General features: G+C 37.0%; 1 protein-coding gene across 5 annotated transcripts in view; it reads right to left on the reverse strand.

Annotated features, from left to right (window-relative positions):
* Positions 1-17,588, reverse strand: part of IWS1 (interacts with SUPT6H, CTD assembly factor 1) — a 62,064-nt gene that overhangs the window by 35,316 nt on the left and 9,160 nt on the right. For all 5 annotated transcript variants that reach the window (XR_012497198.1, XM_074334569.1, XM_019717985.2 and 2 more), the window contains exons 3-5: positions 5,486-6,593; positions 4,108-4,297; positions 3,632-3,689 (exon numbers count right to left, since the gene is read on the reverse strand). Coding sequence is in view for 4 of the 5 variants with exons in the window: in XM_074334569.1 (XP_074190670.1) it covers positions 3,632-3,689; positions 4,108-4,297; positions 5,486-6,593 (1,356 nt within the window). In the remaining variant the exon portion in view is untranslated. The remainder of the gene's footprint in view (positions 1-3,631; positions 3,690-4,107; positions 4,298-5,485; positions 6,594-17,588) is intronic.

A 17,588-nucleotide genomic window follows, 5' to 3' on the forward strand; every position in this document is an offset into this window, starting at 1 on the left:
AGTGAAAAACTGAAGCCCTTTGCTCTACATTCAGGAACATGACAGGGATGTCCCCTATCTCCTCTGCTTTTCAACATAGTGTTGGGAAGTCCTCACCACAGCAATCAGGCAAGAGAAAGAAATAAAAAGCATCCACGTTGGGAATGAAGAAGGTAAATTTGCAGATGACATGATGCTACCTATAGAAAACCCTAAAAAAATCTACCAAAAAGCTATTAGAAACAGTAAAGGAATACAGTAAAGTTGCTGGCAACGTACAAAGGTCCGCTGCATTCCTATATATTAACAATGAAAGCCAAGAAAAAGAAATGAAAAAAAAAAAAAATTCTTTTTGCAATTGCAACGAAAAGAATAAAATACCCAGGAATAAACCTAACCAAGGATGTGAAAGACCTATATACTGAAAATTATAAGACATTTTTAAAAGAAATTGAAGAATACACAAAGAAATTGAAAGACATTCCGTGCTCATGGATTGGAAGAATCAACATAGTTAAAATGGCCATATTATCCAAAGCAATATACAGATTTAATGCAATACCCATCAAAATTCCAATGGCATGTTTTAAAGAAATAGAACAAAAAATCATCAGATTTGTTTGGAACCAAAAAAGACCCCGAATAGCCAAAGCACTCTTAAGAAAAAAGAACAATGCTGGACGTATCACACTCCCTGACTTTAGCTTGTACTACAGGGCAATAATAATCAAGACAGCATGGTATTGGCAGAAAAACAGACACATAGACCAATGGAATAGAATTGAGAACCCAGAAATAAAACCACATAAATATGGACAGATAATTTTTGACAAAGAAGCTAAAAACATGCAATGGAGGAAAGACAGCCTCTTCAATAAATTGTGCTGGGAGAATTGGATAGCCATGTGCAAAAGAATGAAACTGGACTGCTATTTGTCACCATGTACCAAAATTAATTCAAAATGGATCAAAGACTTAAGCATAAGACCCGAAACAATAAACTGCATAGAAGAAAACATAGGTACTAAACTTATGGACCTTGGGTTCAAAGAGCATTTTATGAATTTGACTCCAAAGGCAATGGAAGTAAAAGCTAAAATAAACGAATGGGACTATATGAAACTTAAAAGATTCTGCACAACAAAGGAAACCATCAACAAAATAAAGAGGCTACCAAATAAATGGGAGAAGATTATTGCAAACAGTGCCTACAATAAGGGGTTAATATCCAAAATACACAAGGAACTCATACAACTCAACAACAACAACAACAACAACAAACAACCCAACTGAAAAATGGGCAGAGGACCTGAAGAGAAATTTCTCCAAACAGGACATACAAATGGCAAATAGACAGATGAAAATTGCTCAACATCACTAATCATCAGAGAAATGCAAATAAAAACCACAGTGAGCTATCACCTCACCCCAGTTTAATGGCTTTCATCAACAAGACAAATAGTAACAAGTGTTGGAGAGGCTGTGGAGAAAAAGGAACCCTCATATACTGTTGGTGGCAATGCAGACTGGTGCAGCCGCTATGGAAGGTAGTGTGGAGGTTCCTCAAAGAATTACGAATAGAATTACCATATGACCCAGCAATCCCTCTCCTGGGTATCTCCCCAAAAAATCTGCAAACATTTATCCATAGAGACAAGTGTGCTCCAACATTCACTGCAGCTTTATTCACGGTGGCCAACACGTGGAAACAACCAAAACGTCCTTCAATAAATAAATTGATCAAGAAGTTGTGGTATGTATACACAATGGAATACTGTTTGGCGGTAAGAAAAGATGAAATAGGACCATTTGTGACAACATAGCGTTCATATAACGCTAAGCGAAATAAGTCAGACAGAAAAAGCAGAGAACCATATGATTTCACTGATATGTGGATATCACAAACAAAAACAACAAAAGAACAAGACAAACATATGAAGAAACAAAAACTCATAAATATATACAATAGTTGAGGGGTTACCAGAGGGTAAGAGGGGAGGGGGGGGAGCGGGGCTCTAGAAAATGGTAAACGGGGTCTGATATATGGTTATGGAAAGAGAACTGACTCTGGGTGGTGAACACCCAATGTGAGATATAGATGATGTATTACAGAATTGTACACTTGAAATCTATGTAACTTCACTAATAACTGTTGCCCCAATAAACCTTAATTTAAAGAAAAAAAAGAATTCTAAGTTTTGGATTCAAGTCAGCTGGTAAGTCTAAGTGTTGCCTCTCTAAATATAATTTTTTCCCCTCTGTCTCCTTTTAAGATGCCCGTTTTATTTGGTTTCTTACAATTTTACTATGATGTATTTAGGTGTACATTTCTTTGTATTTATATGCTGCTTGTAATTTGTAGAAATTCTATAATCTATGACTTCATGTATCATTTTTAAAATACTGCTTCTGCTATGTATGTTTTTTCCTTCTTCTGGGATTCCAATTCACTATGTTAAACCTTCTCACACATAATTCTTTTACATTTGCCATACTAATATATCTCAGTACTTCATGCCAAACAGTTCCTTCTAACCTATCTTCCAGTTCACTCATTACCTTTTCAAGTATGTCTAATCTGTTGTTAAATTCATCTGAGTTTTTAAATTTCAATTATTATATTTTTAGAGTTTCAGAATTTCTACGTCATTGTTTTCCAAATCTAACTTGTCTTTGTTAAAAATTGTTTGCTCTGACAAAATTTTTCATGCTTTATCTCCCTGAACATTGTCTGGTTTTTTAAGGCAGTATCTAAAATTCCTTACCTAGACACTCTAGGTCTATTTCTATTGTCTGTTTCTACTATTCTTTCTTTTTAACATTTATGGAATACTATACTGTATATTTGAAAAACTATATAGAAACAGAGACCTAAGATATTACCTTTGTCCCAAAAGGATTTGTTTGCATTAGCCAGGTGCCTAGAATCACTAGCCAATGGGTTAAGAATCATTGGATCAAATTTCTAAGACCAAGGTTCTCTAGGTTAGAAGCCTCACAGCCCGCCTAAAATCTGAGCAAAGGCCAATACGTACAGTTCACCCTTAATCCTAGGATTCCCAATCCAGAGCATGGGATTTTCAGGGTGCCCTAATCTCAGCAGGCCTGACCTCCAAATTTTGTCTCTTGAGCCTTGAGGTCGTCAAAATATGATCAGCCTCTCAGCCCAAATAGGTAAATATCCCAGAAAAAGCAGTTCTAGATGCTGAACCTACCTCTTTTAAATTTCTGTCTTTCCTGTCTTTGACTTAGTAATTCTTTACCTTGTTCCTGATAATGAGTAGATTTTTAAACATTTTGTCTAGCCTTTCTAGCTGTCCTTAGAAGGGTTGGCCCAAATTACCTAGACTGTCACTGCTAGAATCAGAAGTTCCATAACTATTGTGAATCTTTCTCTTTAGCACTATGAAGTGCCTTTGGTTGTCTCATTTAATGTGTTCCCTCCCCTCCCTTAATTCAATTTTGCCTGTCATTTCCCTTTTACACCTTTGTAGACCCTTTTATTTCATTTTCTGAATCCCTTTGTTCTAGAGTTTTCTATTAAATACATCACAGTTGTGTATTTCAACTTATTAGAACTGCCTATTAGAGACCCACTGCCATAAAACAAAAAAGCACAGTCACAGAGAAAATATTTCCATCTTATACTTACTGTAAATTCTTCTTCCTCTTCATCACCAGATTCTCCAAATATGTCTGCAATAAGATTTCTAGAAGATAAGGAAATATAACAACCTTTCATTTGCTTTCTTCTCATTTGCATAAGAACCATAAAACCTTTCTCTAATAGGGTATAATTTACATATAGTAAAATGTTACATTCTTGTGTCCATTTTGATGGATTTCGACAAAAGTACACATTCAAATAACCCTTACCCTAATCAAGATATAGCACTCCATGTCCCCAGAAAGTTCCCTTGTGGCCCTTTGTAGTCAGTCCCCAACAGTATCTTAGAGCCAACCACTCTTTTGATTGCTATCATCACAGATTCATGTAAGATAGTATTTTTGAGATTGTATTATACCTCAATATGAAATTTTAATGCAAGTTAAAAAAAGAAAAAAAAGTAAATCCCTTTCTACCACCTTATACGAACACTTGAAAACTCTTGTTATACTGTCACTTACTCTTCTTCATTCCCTGACTCACTATCACTCCCAAACAGATCCTTCTCTTCATTTTTCTTATCAGATAATTCTTTCCCTGCTCCTTCTTCACTGTCAGATGCTACAGTCTTCTCTCTTTTGCCTGATTTGTCTGATATAACATCGCTGTCAGAGTTCTCTGCATCAGAGACAACACGACTCTTCTTCGATGCTGTCAAAAAAGAAAATCATCATTACTCTTATTTTGTCATGGTCATTGTATGACTAAGTACAACAGGTGCTTTAAAATGGCAGTACATGGCAAAAATCAAAGGCCCCTTGACAGTTTAAAATAAAAAAAATAACTAAAAGGTTCATTCAGAGTCACCTTACAATTATTTGTTGTTCAGGGAAAAAAAGATCAAAAGATGAAGAATGAATGCATCAATATGAAAATAGGCATCACGAGCTACCTTTCCTTTTGGGGAACAGAGAAAAGGAGACCAGACTGCTGTGCATGATTAGAATACCTTCTATGCTGCTTGTACAGTAGTACCTCGGTTTTTGAAAGTCTCCATTGACGAACATTTCGATTAATGAACACCGCAAACCTGTAAGTAAATGCTTCAGTTTTCAAACATGCCTCGGGAAGTGGAACATGTCACGCGGCTTCCGCTGAGTGCAATATCCTGAAGCCTAGCTGTTGCCTGTTTTCGAATGTTTCAGAACTCAAACAGTCTTCTGGAACGGATTACATTAGAAAATCAAGGTACCACTGTATTAGCAGCATTAAAAAGGCTGGATATTCTTTTGTGGAATCCCCATGTTGTTGATCACTGATAGTCAGTTTGGAAAATATTATCTCCCACAGTCAAGTAGCATGTGTGTGGTCTTTTGCCTTCTCCTATAACAACTGTCAGGTTGTAAGGGAATATTTCTTTTCCAAAATAAAGTTTCATAAAAAAGTAATCAAGTAGCAAAGACTGGACTATTGTGCAGAGACATGGAGTCTCTAAATCAAGAGTTCACACGTGAGTGCTCAGTTGCTGTTTGGATGGCATCTGGCACATTAGCTAAGTCCCACAGCCAACTCTGGATACAGTGGGGTTTTCATATAAATACATTTCTTTGAAATATTACCCTGTCCAGTTAAAAATCTAAATCTCACACATCACCACTGAAACTCAAGTCTAGTTTATCATTATGAGGCAGTCAGAACTTAAGAAATGCTATTAGAACTCAAAAGAAATTTAATATTCAGATTAGCCAATGAAAATCAGGGAAACCAGTGTTTAGGTGATATTTTAGAACATCAAGTTGAATGAGAGAATACAGATCTAACATTCCAGAAAAATACTCAATGCTTTACAGTTATAAGCTTAGAACGTAAGCAAAGCTATGGACAAACCATAATCCTTACATGCTTTCTCTTCTTCACTATCAGAAAGCACAGCAGCTTTTCGCTTTACTACTTTCTCCTCCTCCCCCTCTTTTTCTTCATCTTCATCGCTGTCAATTTTTGGCCTTTTGGGTTCTTCCTCCTCACTGTCAGAACTGTGAAACCTTTTCCTATCTATATGGCTGTCTGAATGAAAGGAGTCATTCTGCATTTCTGTATCCTCTCCCTTATTCTCCCCGTCACTGTCGTCATCTGACTCTGGCTTCTGTTTGCATCTGGAAGCATCCTCAGTTTCAGAGTCACTGGTAGGTCCCTTCTGAGGCTCCTCACTCTCCGAGTCACTCACTCGGGGTTTGGGTAGCTCTTCATTTTCAGAGTCACTGGCCTGGTTCCTTGGGGGGTCCTCACTTTCCGAATCACTAACTCGGGGTTTGGGAAGCTCTTCATTTTCAGAGTCACTGGCCTGGTTCCTTGGAGGGTCCTCACTTTCTGAGTCACTGATACGGGGTTTGGGAAGCTCCTCACTTTCGGAGTCACTGGCTTGGTGCCTTGGAGGGTCCTCACTCTCAGAGTCACTGATACGGGGTTTGGGAAGCTCCTCATTTTCGGAGTCACTGGCCTGTGTCCTCTGAGGCTCCTCACTTTCCGAGTCACTGATCTGAGGTTTGGGAAGCTCCTCACTTTCGGAGTCACTGGCTTGGTGCCTTGGAGGGTCCTCACTCTCAGAGTCACTTATTTGAGGTTTCAGAGCATCCTCTGCTTCAGAGTCACTGGCAGGACTTTTGGGGAGCTCTTCAATCTCTGAGTCACTGGCAGGATGCTTTCTAACGTCTTCATTTTCTGAGTCACTTGCATGCCCATTAAGAAGTTCCTCATTTTCAGAATCACTAACAGGTAATTTCCTGGTCTCCTCACTCTCAGAGTCGCTTCCATGGTGATTGATTTCCTCATTTTCAGAATCGCTTGGAGGAGGCTCTGCATGTTCTTCAGATTCAGAGTCACTGTCCTTTTGGCCTTGAAGCTCCTCACTTTCAGAGTCACTAGCATTGAGATTTGAGGGGTCTTCATTCTCAGAGTCTGTCACATGATGTCTTTTGTTGAGGTCATCTTCTCGATCACTAGTTTCATTCTGAAAAATAAAAGGAGAAAAAAATTAGAAAAGTGCAAAAAAATGTTTGGTAGTAAAACGTTAAAATTTTTCAATGATTTTTTAAAATGTATGACTACATACGTGTAGAATTCTTGTTCTCTACCTATCCAGAAACATCCCACTTTAAAGAAGGCCATCTATCTGTGAAATCACTAACATGGTTTGGATCCCCAAATGGGGAAAAGATAACCCATCTAGCTTTCAGCAACACACATTGTAAAGCATATCCCCTGCTTACTATATAGAAGACTTGAATTTTGAAGAGATGAAAAATGGAAAAAGAAAAAAAAGAAAAGAAAAAGAAAGCAAGCCTAACTTTCTCACATAATTTTAGTTCCTAAACATATTTTTCAAAGAAATACAAACATGTACCCAAGTTTTTTAAAAAACAATTTCATTTTCCTTAAAACTATTTTTAAGGAAAAGAACTAAAGAACTTTATTCAAAGGGTCGAATAACACATAGGACTCATTCTCCCAGGTCAATTGAAACAAACAAGGAGAGGTGTAGCTGACAGTTACCAAGCACCTAACAAGAGCCAAATACCACATCAGGCTCTCTCCTATTCGTTCATTTACTCCTCACAACAGTACTCTCCATGGTAAGAAAACTGAGGCTTGGAGCAGTTTGGGTCATACATCTAGTAACCCAGGTAGAAAAGTTTTAGAGCAAACATGACTTATCTAACTATACCGACACAATGTTACTTGGAAGTAATAGGAAAACATATACAAACTTAGCATATGTATGTAATAGCTATGTTTTTTAAAATGCAGAGGAAAATACACAAAATTAAACACACAAAGACACTGATAACAAAGTTTTTAGGACCAGGGAAATTATTTCCTCACGCAGTATCTGAACTTTCAATAACACAGTGATAACATTCTGGTTTAACAAGTATAAAAATATTTGGCTATACCTGTCCCGGACTGCCTATCTCTGACTTAACATGAAAAATAAACTTCTATCAAAAAAATAAAGTCCAATTATTTCTGTGTTAAAAATTTACTAAGTCAAATATTTCTCTTTAGAATATGACTGACATTACATGAACTTACCATAGATAAATTTCCAAGATGCAAAGAGTCTTTAATAATGTACATGCCCATCAATTGTGCTATAAGATAATTGACAAGAGAACCTAGTGACAAGATAAATGGCATGAAATGTTTTCACAACACCTATACTTTAATATGTTGCAGGCTCATTTAAAGAAGAGTAAGGATGCTGTGTCTACAACTTCAAAGAGAATACAAATATAAAATAAGCTAAAAACGCAAAAGTTTGAGGGGTTTCCCCCCCTCCATATTTTATTACCATCTTGACAGCACAGCATTCCAAAGAAACAGAAATTGGTACATAGTCATCCAAATGTAACATGTTCAAGAGGAAGCTTTCTAAAATCATAAACTTTCCAAATTTTCCAAAGGCGTTTTTCTTTTATTATCACTGGGCACTCAGCACAGCACTAGAGTCCCTGTCAAGTCACACAGCCTATTATCCCACTAATCCTGGCATTTATCTATTAAATGTGGTATTAGGAAGAAGAAATAATATAGTATCTTCTGATCTAGTACAATACTTCATATATTGTTAAAAGTTTACTTTTAGTCATGCTTCATCATTTAATTCTTTTATATTTTAGGAGATGCAGATGAAAATAATAACTGTCTAGAATATAACATGCTTTAAGAAGACAGGCATTTTTGGGGTTTCTTCATTGTGGTATCTTCAGAGCACAGAATGGTATCTACTATATACATACAGTAAGAATTTGTTGAATGAACAATAGAGGACTTAGGTGGGAATAAGATAGAGGTTAACTCAACAAGCATTTGTTTAGGACCTCCCATGTGGACAGTGCAAGGAATCAAGGCTGAACATATCTCAGTGCCTGACCTTCAAGTTTGTCTAATGAGGAGCCAGCCAAATACATCATAACAATACAGTGAAATATGCACTACGAAGGTATGCATGATTGTTTTGAAAGCCTACAGGAACTAATCTGAGACTGAGCTATAAAAGGTGTGTAGACAACAGGTATTTGCAATTAGTTTGTGAAGATCGAGTTAAGAAGTTAACTGGATTACTGAGGGGGGAAGGAGACACATACAGATACCAGTAGAAGCAACTACAGCAGGAGGCGAAAGTAAAACTGTAACTGGCTTCTGGAATGCTTTCTATGACACACCCGTGACGTAACTTTCACACCATGTTTGTGTGTGATTCAATTTATCTGAGTTGCAAACAACAGAAACCACCTCTGGCTGGTGCTAGAAAAAAGAACAATCTTCTCAGAATCAAAGTGGGTTGAATGAAGACTCAAGAAGGGAGGAATGCCCAGGCAGCTCAGAGCTTGGAAAAGGGAACTAAAAGATCTTTTCACTAGAACACCATTAGTGTCTAGTCAGCGCTAACCACGCTTAATTTCAGTGTCTAGAATCAAAACTTTGAATTCCCAGGAGAGAACCTAATTGGCTATGGCAATATCAGATGCCGTGACTCAGTGATGTGATAGGTTACAGCCAGAACAGGGGCACGCAGAGGGAGCTGCTCCCCAACAAGGGAAACCATGAACTGAGCCATCATACAAAAACTCACCTGCTACTCTCTACCCTGGATTTCCTGACACGTGGTGCATGCGTTCCCAAATAAGCAACCATTACAAGGACATTACACATGATAATGACTACAAAAATTATGAATTCCAATCCATTTTTAAGGAGTTTCATAAAAATCTGAGTATCTACCCATTATGTGTGGCACGGTGGGGAAAAAAGGTAAGAAATGACTGCAGTAAGAAAGTGCTAAGCGATAGACGCTTTAGAATGCACTCAGGTGATGACATCACAAGATTTGGGAAAAGAGTATGTTAGAAATTACACAAGCTTACAAGTTATCAAAACAATATTCAAAATTTTAAAACTGGTTTCAGGAATTAGTTTAAATCACAAACTTAAAAGAATCCCAAATACAGTTTATTAAATCAGATATGACTACAACAACTCAATGGTAGAAACTGCTGTTTAAATGCCATTTTCCTTTTTCTGTACACCTGAAACCAACACAATATTCAATGTCAACTGGAATTAAACAAAATTTTAATATGAAAAGACACGGAAGAACCTTGAGTGTATATTACTAAGTGAAAGAAATTGACATACTATATGATTCCAACTATGTAATATACTGGAAAAGGCAAAACCGTGGAGATAGTAGAAAGATCTATGTTGCCAGGGGCTGGGTGTGGGGACAGGATGAACAGGCAGCGTGCAGAGTATTTTCAGGGCAGTGAAAATACTCTGTATGATACTATAGTGATGGACATGTCATTATACATGTTCCAGTAAGTGAACTATCCCTTCTTTTGGGATAGTTTAAAAACTTAAGATCTCACAAATAATCTTAATATAGCAGATAAAAGCAACATTTTATTAGAAAAAATTTAATATTAATCTTTTTAAATTTGTAGAGTTGTATTAAGGCCCAGTATGTTACTAATTTTCATTAATGCTCCATGTGTTTGGAAAAGCTTTTATATTCTGAAATTACTGGGTGCATTAGATCACATGTGTTAGTTGTTTATCTCAAACGATATCTTTTTTTTTTGCTTGCTTTATCAGTTGGTTGGAGGAATTCTGAAATGCTTTCCCTAACACCTTTCTCTTCATAATCTGTCAAAATTTACTTTATATATTTGACCCTACATTTTAGATGCATAATTATAGCCTTAGTATGTACCTTAGGTATATTTTTTTGATAAAGTGAAATTCTTGCCATTATATGGTGGCCTTCTCTATCTCTAATATAATACATTTCTTTAAAGGCTGTTTCATGTATTATTAATACAGTTAAGCCAGCTTTATTTTGTATTTACTGTGTATAATTTTTTTATATACTGTCCTGCATACTTTTAATTTAGAAATGCCTCTTACAACACATTTAATTGGATTTTAACTGCTATTTTCTTAATGATGTAAAAAATTCCCTAATGTAATTGTCCGACAAATGGGGCACCCTGAGGGTCCTCGGGGCCTTAGAAGTGTTTGTAACACGCCCCTCTTACCACCACTCACACTGTAGTCATGAGTGGCTTGTTACCCACAGTGAATGACCAGCCAGTTACCTCGGCACACAGACACACCACGGTGGTCACACTCCTATGGGCGAGAGCCACAACACAAGCAGACAGCTGACATTTTAAATTACAAAGTAAGTAATAAAATTGCCATAAGGCAAATAGCAATTAGTAAATTTCAAAACCATATATGAATGTCAGGTAGAAATCCTTATAAAGAACCAAACAACTCTGAACACTTGCTTGTTCCTTATCCACTAGTAGAGTCAAACTCAAAACTGTTGAACTTGCATACAAACCTACCATTATAAGTTGGTGAAGAATCAACACCAAGTCACACAGTAGAGTCCACGAGGAAAAACACCTATAGAAGCATTTTCAAAAACACGTTTCACTGAACCTCAGTTCCAGAAGATATCTGAAATCCTCATCTTGGAGTTTGTCGATGTACATCAGCTTAACTAGCTATGAAATAATCTGAGCTAAACCAGCAAAAAAACAACAATGCTGTAACTGTCATGTAGCTCCTGGAGTGCTACAGGCTTTGACTTTAAGAATCTCCAATTTTACAGGAAGCACACACATTACTAAAACGAGGCTATATACCTCAGTGTCCTTTGTCTGTCAAAAGCTAGTTGATCTTCGAACCAGACTGTCAAAAAACAACAGCACTCCTGATGACAGTACTGGGGAAACAATTCTACACAAAGCGTAAGAGTTTACAGTGATGAAGCAAACAGCAGCCTCCCTGGCTCACTCCCAGGTCTGCCTCCTCACCAACATCTGCACGCACCAGCAAGCCCCAACGTGCGTGTGCATTAACAATCACCTGAGCAGCTCTGGTGCAACATGTACAGGCTTCTGTATTTCTTACCTCCAGATATTAACCCCATAAACCTGGGAAATCTGCATTTTGACTTTAACCCAAGTGATTCTGACTGCATTTTAGAAACTTCATCCAGACAAGTGGAGCTAAATGCACTACGTCACCTCCAGGCCTTTCCAAGTGCAGTTCTCTTTGCCTAGACTATCTTTCCCCTACCAAGTCCTTTCTACCTCAAAACTGGGCAAATACCCCTTTTTGAAGCCTCTCCCATCTTTTTCTCTAGGCAGAATGGACTTTGTGCAACATAATGAGACAGTGAAGAACATGGTCTTTAGAGTCAGAAAGAACTGGGGTCCAAACCCCAGCTCGGACCTTTTCTACTCCATGATCTAAAGCTTCCCAAAGCTTCAATGTCCTCCATGGGATGGAGTTAGGAACAGTATCTATATCTGGAGAGAGCTATTCTGAGGATCCAATGCATGTAAAGCAGCACAGGGCCTGTGAACATTCCTTAAATGTTATAACCATTCGTAACAAAGTATCTTATTACAAAGCATTCACCTATCAAGACTCAACTCAAATACATCATTTGTGAAGGCTGAGCTGGTTAGCCATTCCCTCCTTTGTATTCCCGCTCTGCCAAATATGTTTCCTTTCTTATGCTTACCACGCCTCAGTTGTCCATCTCCGTGTCCTGGACCTAAGGGTGGCTCTGGACCCTCGCTGAAGGAGGAATCTGTGAATGTGGGGAGCTTTTTCTGGCTGTCAGTGACTAGAGAGATGTTAACTAGCTTTTCATTTACTCAGTGCTTGGGAACCAAGACACTAAATGTCTCGCAGTATACACACCTGCCCCCAAGTGCCCACAGCTGACTTACTCCGAATGCCTTGTTCAGGAAAGTAGCACTAGGTTGCTCTCCGTACTGTGCGGCCAGACAGGACCCACACACAGGTAGGAACACGAATGAGATGAGAGAGATCAAAGGGCCCAGTAGAGATGGTGTTAATAGACAAGGAAAGCATTCTGGGTCCTTTTGGGACAACTGGGGAATATGGGGAAGTTTGACCAATCAGCAAAAAAGATAAGAATGAAGCCAAATGACAGTCTGAAAAGTTCCAATGACCTGTTCCTCAGTGAAATTAAAAATATTTAAAAACAACCATTGAAAGCCTCTGGAAATGGTCTTATAAGCAAAGAGCAAATGAAGAAGAACCTATCGAAGAAGACCTACAAAAATTTGGTAAGAGAAGAGTCTCTGGTATTTGAACCGAGAGCACTTTTCCAACCTCAAAGCTCAGTGGAGAAGACTGCTTCAGCCTGAACACAGGGTACCTCTCCCTCCAGCTGGGTGGAGGGCTTTCTGCCCAGGAGGAGCACAACACCAGCCTTTCCCATTCTGCCTGCAGCTACCTGTTGCTGAGGCTAAGTTCTAGGCGAGTGCAACCAATAGGTGGGGTGTCCCATCTTCTACTCAGTCCTCAGTCATGGAAAGGCTCTACCTTGGGTGCAGCATCCTGACAATACCTGAACACCTTTGCAACAACTTGTGAGAGGGAGGCTCCATGTCAGGAAAGGTAAGCCAAGAGCTACCCAATCCCTCCCCACCCCTCACCGAGAGCTCAGCTTCTGGAGTGGTGTTTCACGGAGAAAGTAGCTTTCCATTATCCACCTCTAGTTCCAGAGCCCTCGTGCAAAGATTCTGCCTGGAGAAAACAGGAGCAGTATACCAGACAGCTTCTAATTTGTCCCCAAAGAAACTGACTTCACTTGTAACCAAGCCTGGGGAATTTCAGGCTAAGGCACTCTCAAGAATACTGGAAGTTCTGGTGAAAGGCACTTGGGAGAAGAGTCAAGATAAAACCGTTGGCCAGCTAGTTTGCAGCAGAGAACCAGAGACTAAGACAGTTGTGAGGAGCCATCCTGGGGTCAAAACAAATATCACACACAGACCTCAGAAACTATTCTGTTAAAGGAGCCAGAATTTGACTGCATTAGTTTGTTTCAAAATTTTTGCCACAGGGCAATAGAGGCCAGAAAGCAGTGGGATAACATTCAAAGTACTTGAAAACAAATCTAATCAACCAAGAATCCTATATCCAAAAACAATCTTTCAAAAATAAATATTAAGTAAAAAAGAAATGAAAATTTCCCAGATAATCAAAAAATGAGAGAATATATCTAACAGATCCACCATACAAGAAATAAACAATGATCTTCACAGGCTGAAAGCAAGTGACCTCAGATAATAATTCAAACCCACATGAAAAAAACAATGAACACCAGTAAAGGTTAATTATAAAAGACAATATAAATGCATGTATTCTCCTTTCTTACTTTAATTGATTTAAATAGCAGTTGCACCAACTAATATGTATGTGGTGTACAGCTGGGCCTGTAATATATAGAAATACAACATACATATGTGTAACATATTTGCCGATAACACTACAAAGGACGTGCATGGTAGCAAAGCTGTATTAAGCTAAGGAAATGACTTCAGATGGTGACGCAAAATATTGTTGGGTTTGTAACATTAATAGATGTAATATGTATAACAATAATATTACAAACAGGGAAAAAACAATAAAACTACATAGTAGTAGCATTTCTACATACTACTGGATTTAAGCTACTGTATATCTGAAGCTGATTCTGCTAAGTTAAGATATATGTGGTAAACCCTAGAGCAACTACTAAAAAAAGAACTCAAAAATATAGTGAAACTAGTATTAAAGAAATTAAAATGCATAAAAGCATTAAAAATAACTACAACTACAGTTTATTAAAGTATACAGGGGAAAGATGTAAAGTGTGACATCAAAAACAAAATGTGGAGAGGACAAAATAAAAATGTAGAGGTTTGGTATGTGTTAGAAGTTGTTATCAGTTTAAAATAGACATAAATATATGTCATGTAAACCTCATGGTAATCCACAAAGCAAAAACCTAAAGTAGATACACAAAAGGTGAAAATACAGGAATCTAAGCATACCACTACAGAAAATCATCAAATCACAAAGGTAGAGAGCAAGAGGAAGGAACAAAGGAATTACAAAATAACCAGAAAACAACAAATGGCAATAAGCAGTCCATACCTATCAATGATTATTATAAATATAAATGGACTATAGTCGCCAATCAAAAGACAGTGGCTGAATGGATTAAAAAGACAAGATCCATCTATATGCTGCCTATAAGAGACTCATTTCAGCTTTAAGGACATACCCAGACTGAAAGTGAAGAGATAGAAAAAGATACTCCATACAAATGGAAACCAAAAGAAAGGAGTAGTTACATTTATATCAGACAAAGTACTCTAAGCCAAAAACTGTAATAAGAGACAAAGGTCGTTACATAATGATAAAGGAGTTAATCCAACAAGGAGTTCATTAACATTTGTAAATATTCATGTACTCTACATTGGAGCACGTAAATATATAAAGCAAGTATTAAAAGACCTGAAGAGAGAAATAACACAGCAATACAATAGTAGTAGGGGACTTCAATATCCTATTTTCAACAATAGATAGATCACCCAGACAGAAAACCAATAAGGAACTATTGGATTTAAACTACACGTTAGACCAAATGAACTTTAAAAAATTTACAGAACACTGCATCTAACAGCAGCAGAATATACATTTTTCTCAAGCACACATAGAACATTCTCCAGGACAGATCATGTCAGGCCACAAAACAAGTCTTAATTAAGAAGATCAAAACCAAATCAGACATCTTTTCTGACCACAATGGTATGAAACTAGATATCAACTGCAAGAAAAAAACTGGATAATTGAAAAAATATGTGAAGATTAAACAATATGCTATTAAACAACCAATGGATCAAAGAAGAAATGAAAATATATCTTGAGACACATGAAAATGGAAATACAACATATCAAAACATGAAGCTGCGGTAAAAGCAGTTCTAACAGGTAAGTTTACAGACATAAATGCCTATATCAAGAAAAAAGAAAGCTCTCAAACAACCTAACTTTACATCTCAATGAACTAGAGAAAACAACAACAATCCAATCCCAAAATTAATAAAAGGAAGAAAATAACAAAGACCAGAGCAGAAATAGAGACTAAAAAGACAAAAAAAAGATCAATAAAACTACGGGCTGGTTTTCTGAAAAACAAAATAGATGAACCAAGAGAAAAAGAGAGAACTCAAATAAATAAAATTATAAAGATACAACATTATAACTAATACCACACAAAGGATCATAAAAGACTAAGAACAATTATACTCCAACAAATTGGACAGCATAGAAAAAATGAATAAATTCTTAAAAACGTACAACCTACCAAGATTGAATCATGAAGAAACAGAAAATCTGAACAGACCAATTACTAGTAAGGAGTCGGAATCAGTTATCAAAAACCTCCCAACAAGAAAAGTCCAGGAACAGATGGCTTCACTGGTGAATTCTACCAAACATTTAAAAAAGAATACCAATCCATCTCAAACTCTTCCAAAAACCAAAGAGGAAGGAACACATCCAAACTCATTTTATGAGGCCAGCATTACCCTGATACCAAAAACATACAAGGACATGACAAGGAAACTACAAGCCAATATCCCTGATGAACACAGATGCAAAAATCCTCAACAAAATATTAGCAAACTTAATTCAACATTATATTAAAGGACTGTATACCGTGATCTAATGGGACTTATTCCAGGGATGCAAGGATGGTTCAACCTCCACAAATCAATCAATGTGCTATACCACATTAATGAAGTGAAAGATTAAAATCACATGGACATCTCAACAGATGCAGAAAATGCATTTGACAAAATTCAACATTCATTCATGATAAAAACTCTCAACAAATTGGATACAGGGGGAATATACCTCAACATGATGAAGGCCATATATAACTAGCCCAAAGCTAACATACTCCATGGTGAAAAGTTGAGAGCTTTTCTTCTAAGACCAGGAACAAGACAAGGATACCCACTTTTACCACTTTTATTCAACATAGTACTGGAAGTCCTAGCCAGAGACATTAGGCAAGAAAAAGAAATAAAATATTTCCAAATAAGAAAGGAAAGATACAACTGTTACCATTTGTAAATAATATATTACAGACAGAATACCCTAAAGACTCTACCAAAAAACTGTTAGAACTAATAAACAAATCCAGTACAGTTGCAGGATACAAACTCAATACACAAAAATCAGTTGTGTTTCTATACACTAACAACTATCAGAAAGAGAAATTAAGAAAACAATCCCATTTACAATTGTACTAAAAGAATATTTCTTAGGAATAAATTTAACCAAGGAGGTGAAAGATCTATACACTGAAAATTACAAGACACTGATGAAAGAAACTGAAGACACAAATAAATGGAAAGATATTCCATGCTCATGGATTGGAAGAACTAATATTGTTAAAATGTCCATACTACCCAGCAATCTATAGATTCAATGCAATCCCTATCAAAATTCCAATGGCATTTTTCACAGAAATAAAACAAACAATCCTAAAATTTGCATGGAACCACAAAAGACCATGCATAGCCAAAGTAATCCTGAGAAAGAACAAAATTGGAGGCATCATACTTCCTAATTTCAAACTATGTTACAAGGCTATAGTAATCAAAACAGTATAGTACTGGCATAAAAACAGACACAAAGATCAATGGAACAGAATAGACAGCCCAGAAATAAATCCACACATATATTGTCAGTAAACTTATGACAAAGAAGGCAAGAATATACAACTGGAAAAGTACAGTCTCTTCAATAAATGATGCTGGGAAAACTGAACAGCCATATACAAAAGAATGAACTGGACCTCTTACACCATATACAAAGACCAGCTCAAAATGGACTGAAAATTTAAATTTAATACCTGAAACTGTAAAACTAGAAGAAAATACCATACAGGGGGTAAGCTTCTTGACATCTGTCTTGGTAATGACTTTTTTTTGGATAAAACACCAAAAGCAAAGGCAGTAAAAGCAATAAACAAGTTGGAACTACATCAAACTAAAAAGCTTCTGCACAACAAAGGAATCATCAACAAAATGAAAGGGTAACCTAATAAATG

The sequence above is a fragment of the Rhinolophus sinicus genome, linkage group LG01 (genome assembly GCF_036562045.2).
Source record: "Rhinolophus sinicus isolate RSC01 linkage group LG01, ASM3656204v1, whole genome shotgun sequence".
Taxonomy (NCBI): Eukaryota; Metazoa; Chordata; class Mammalia; order Chiroptera; family Rhinolophidae; genus Rhinolophus; species Rhinolophus sinicus.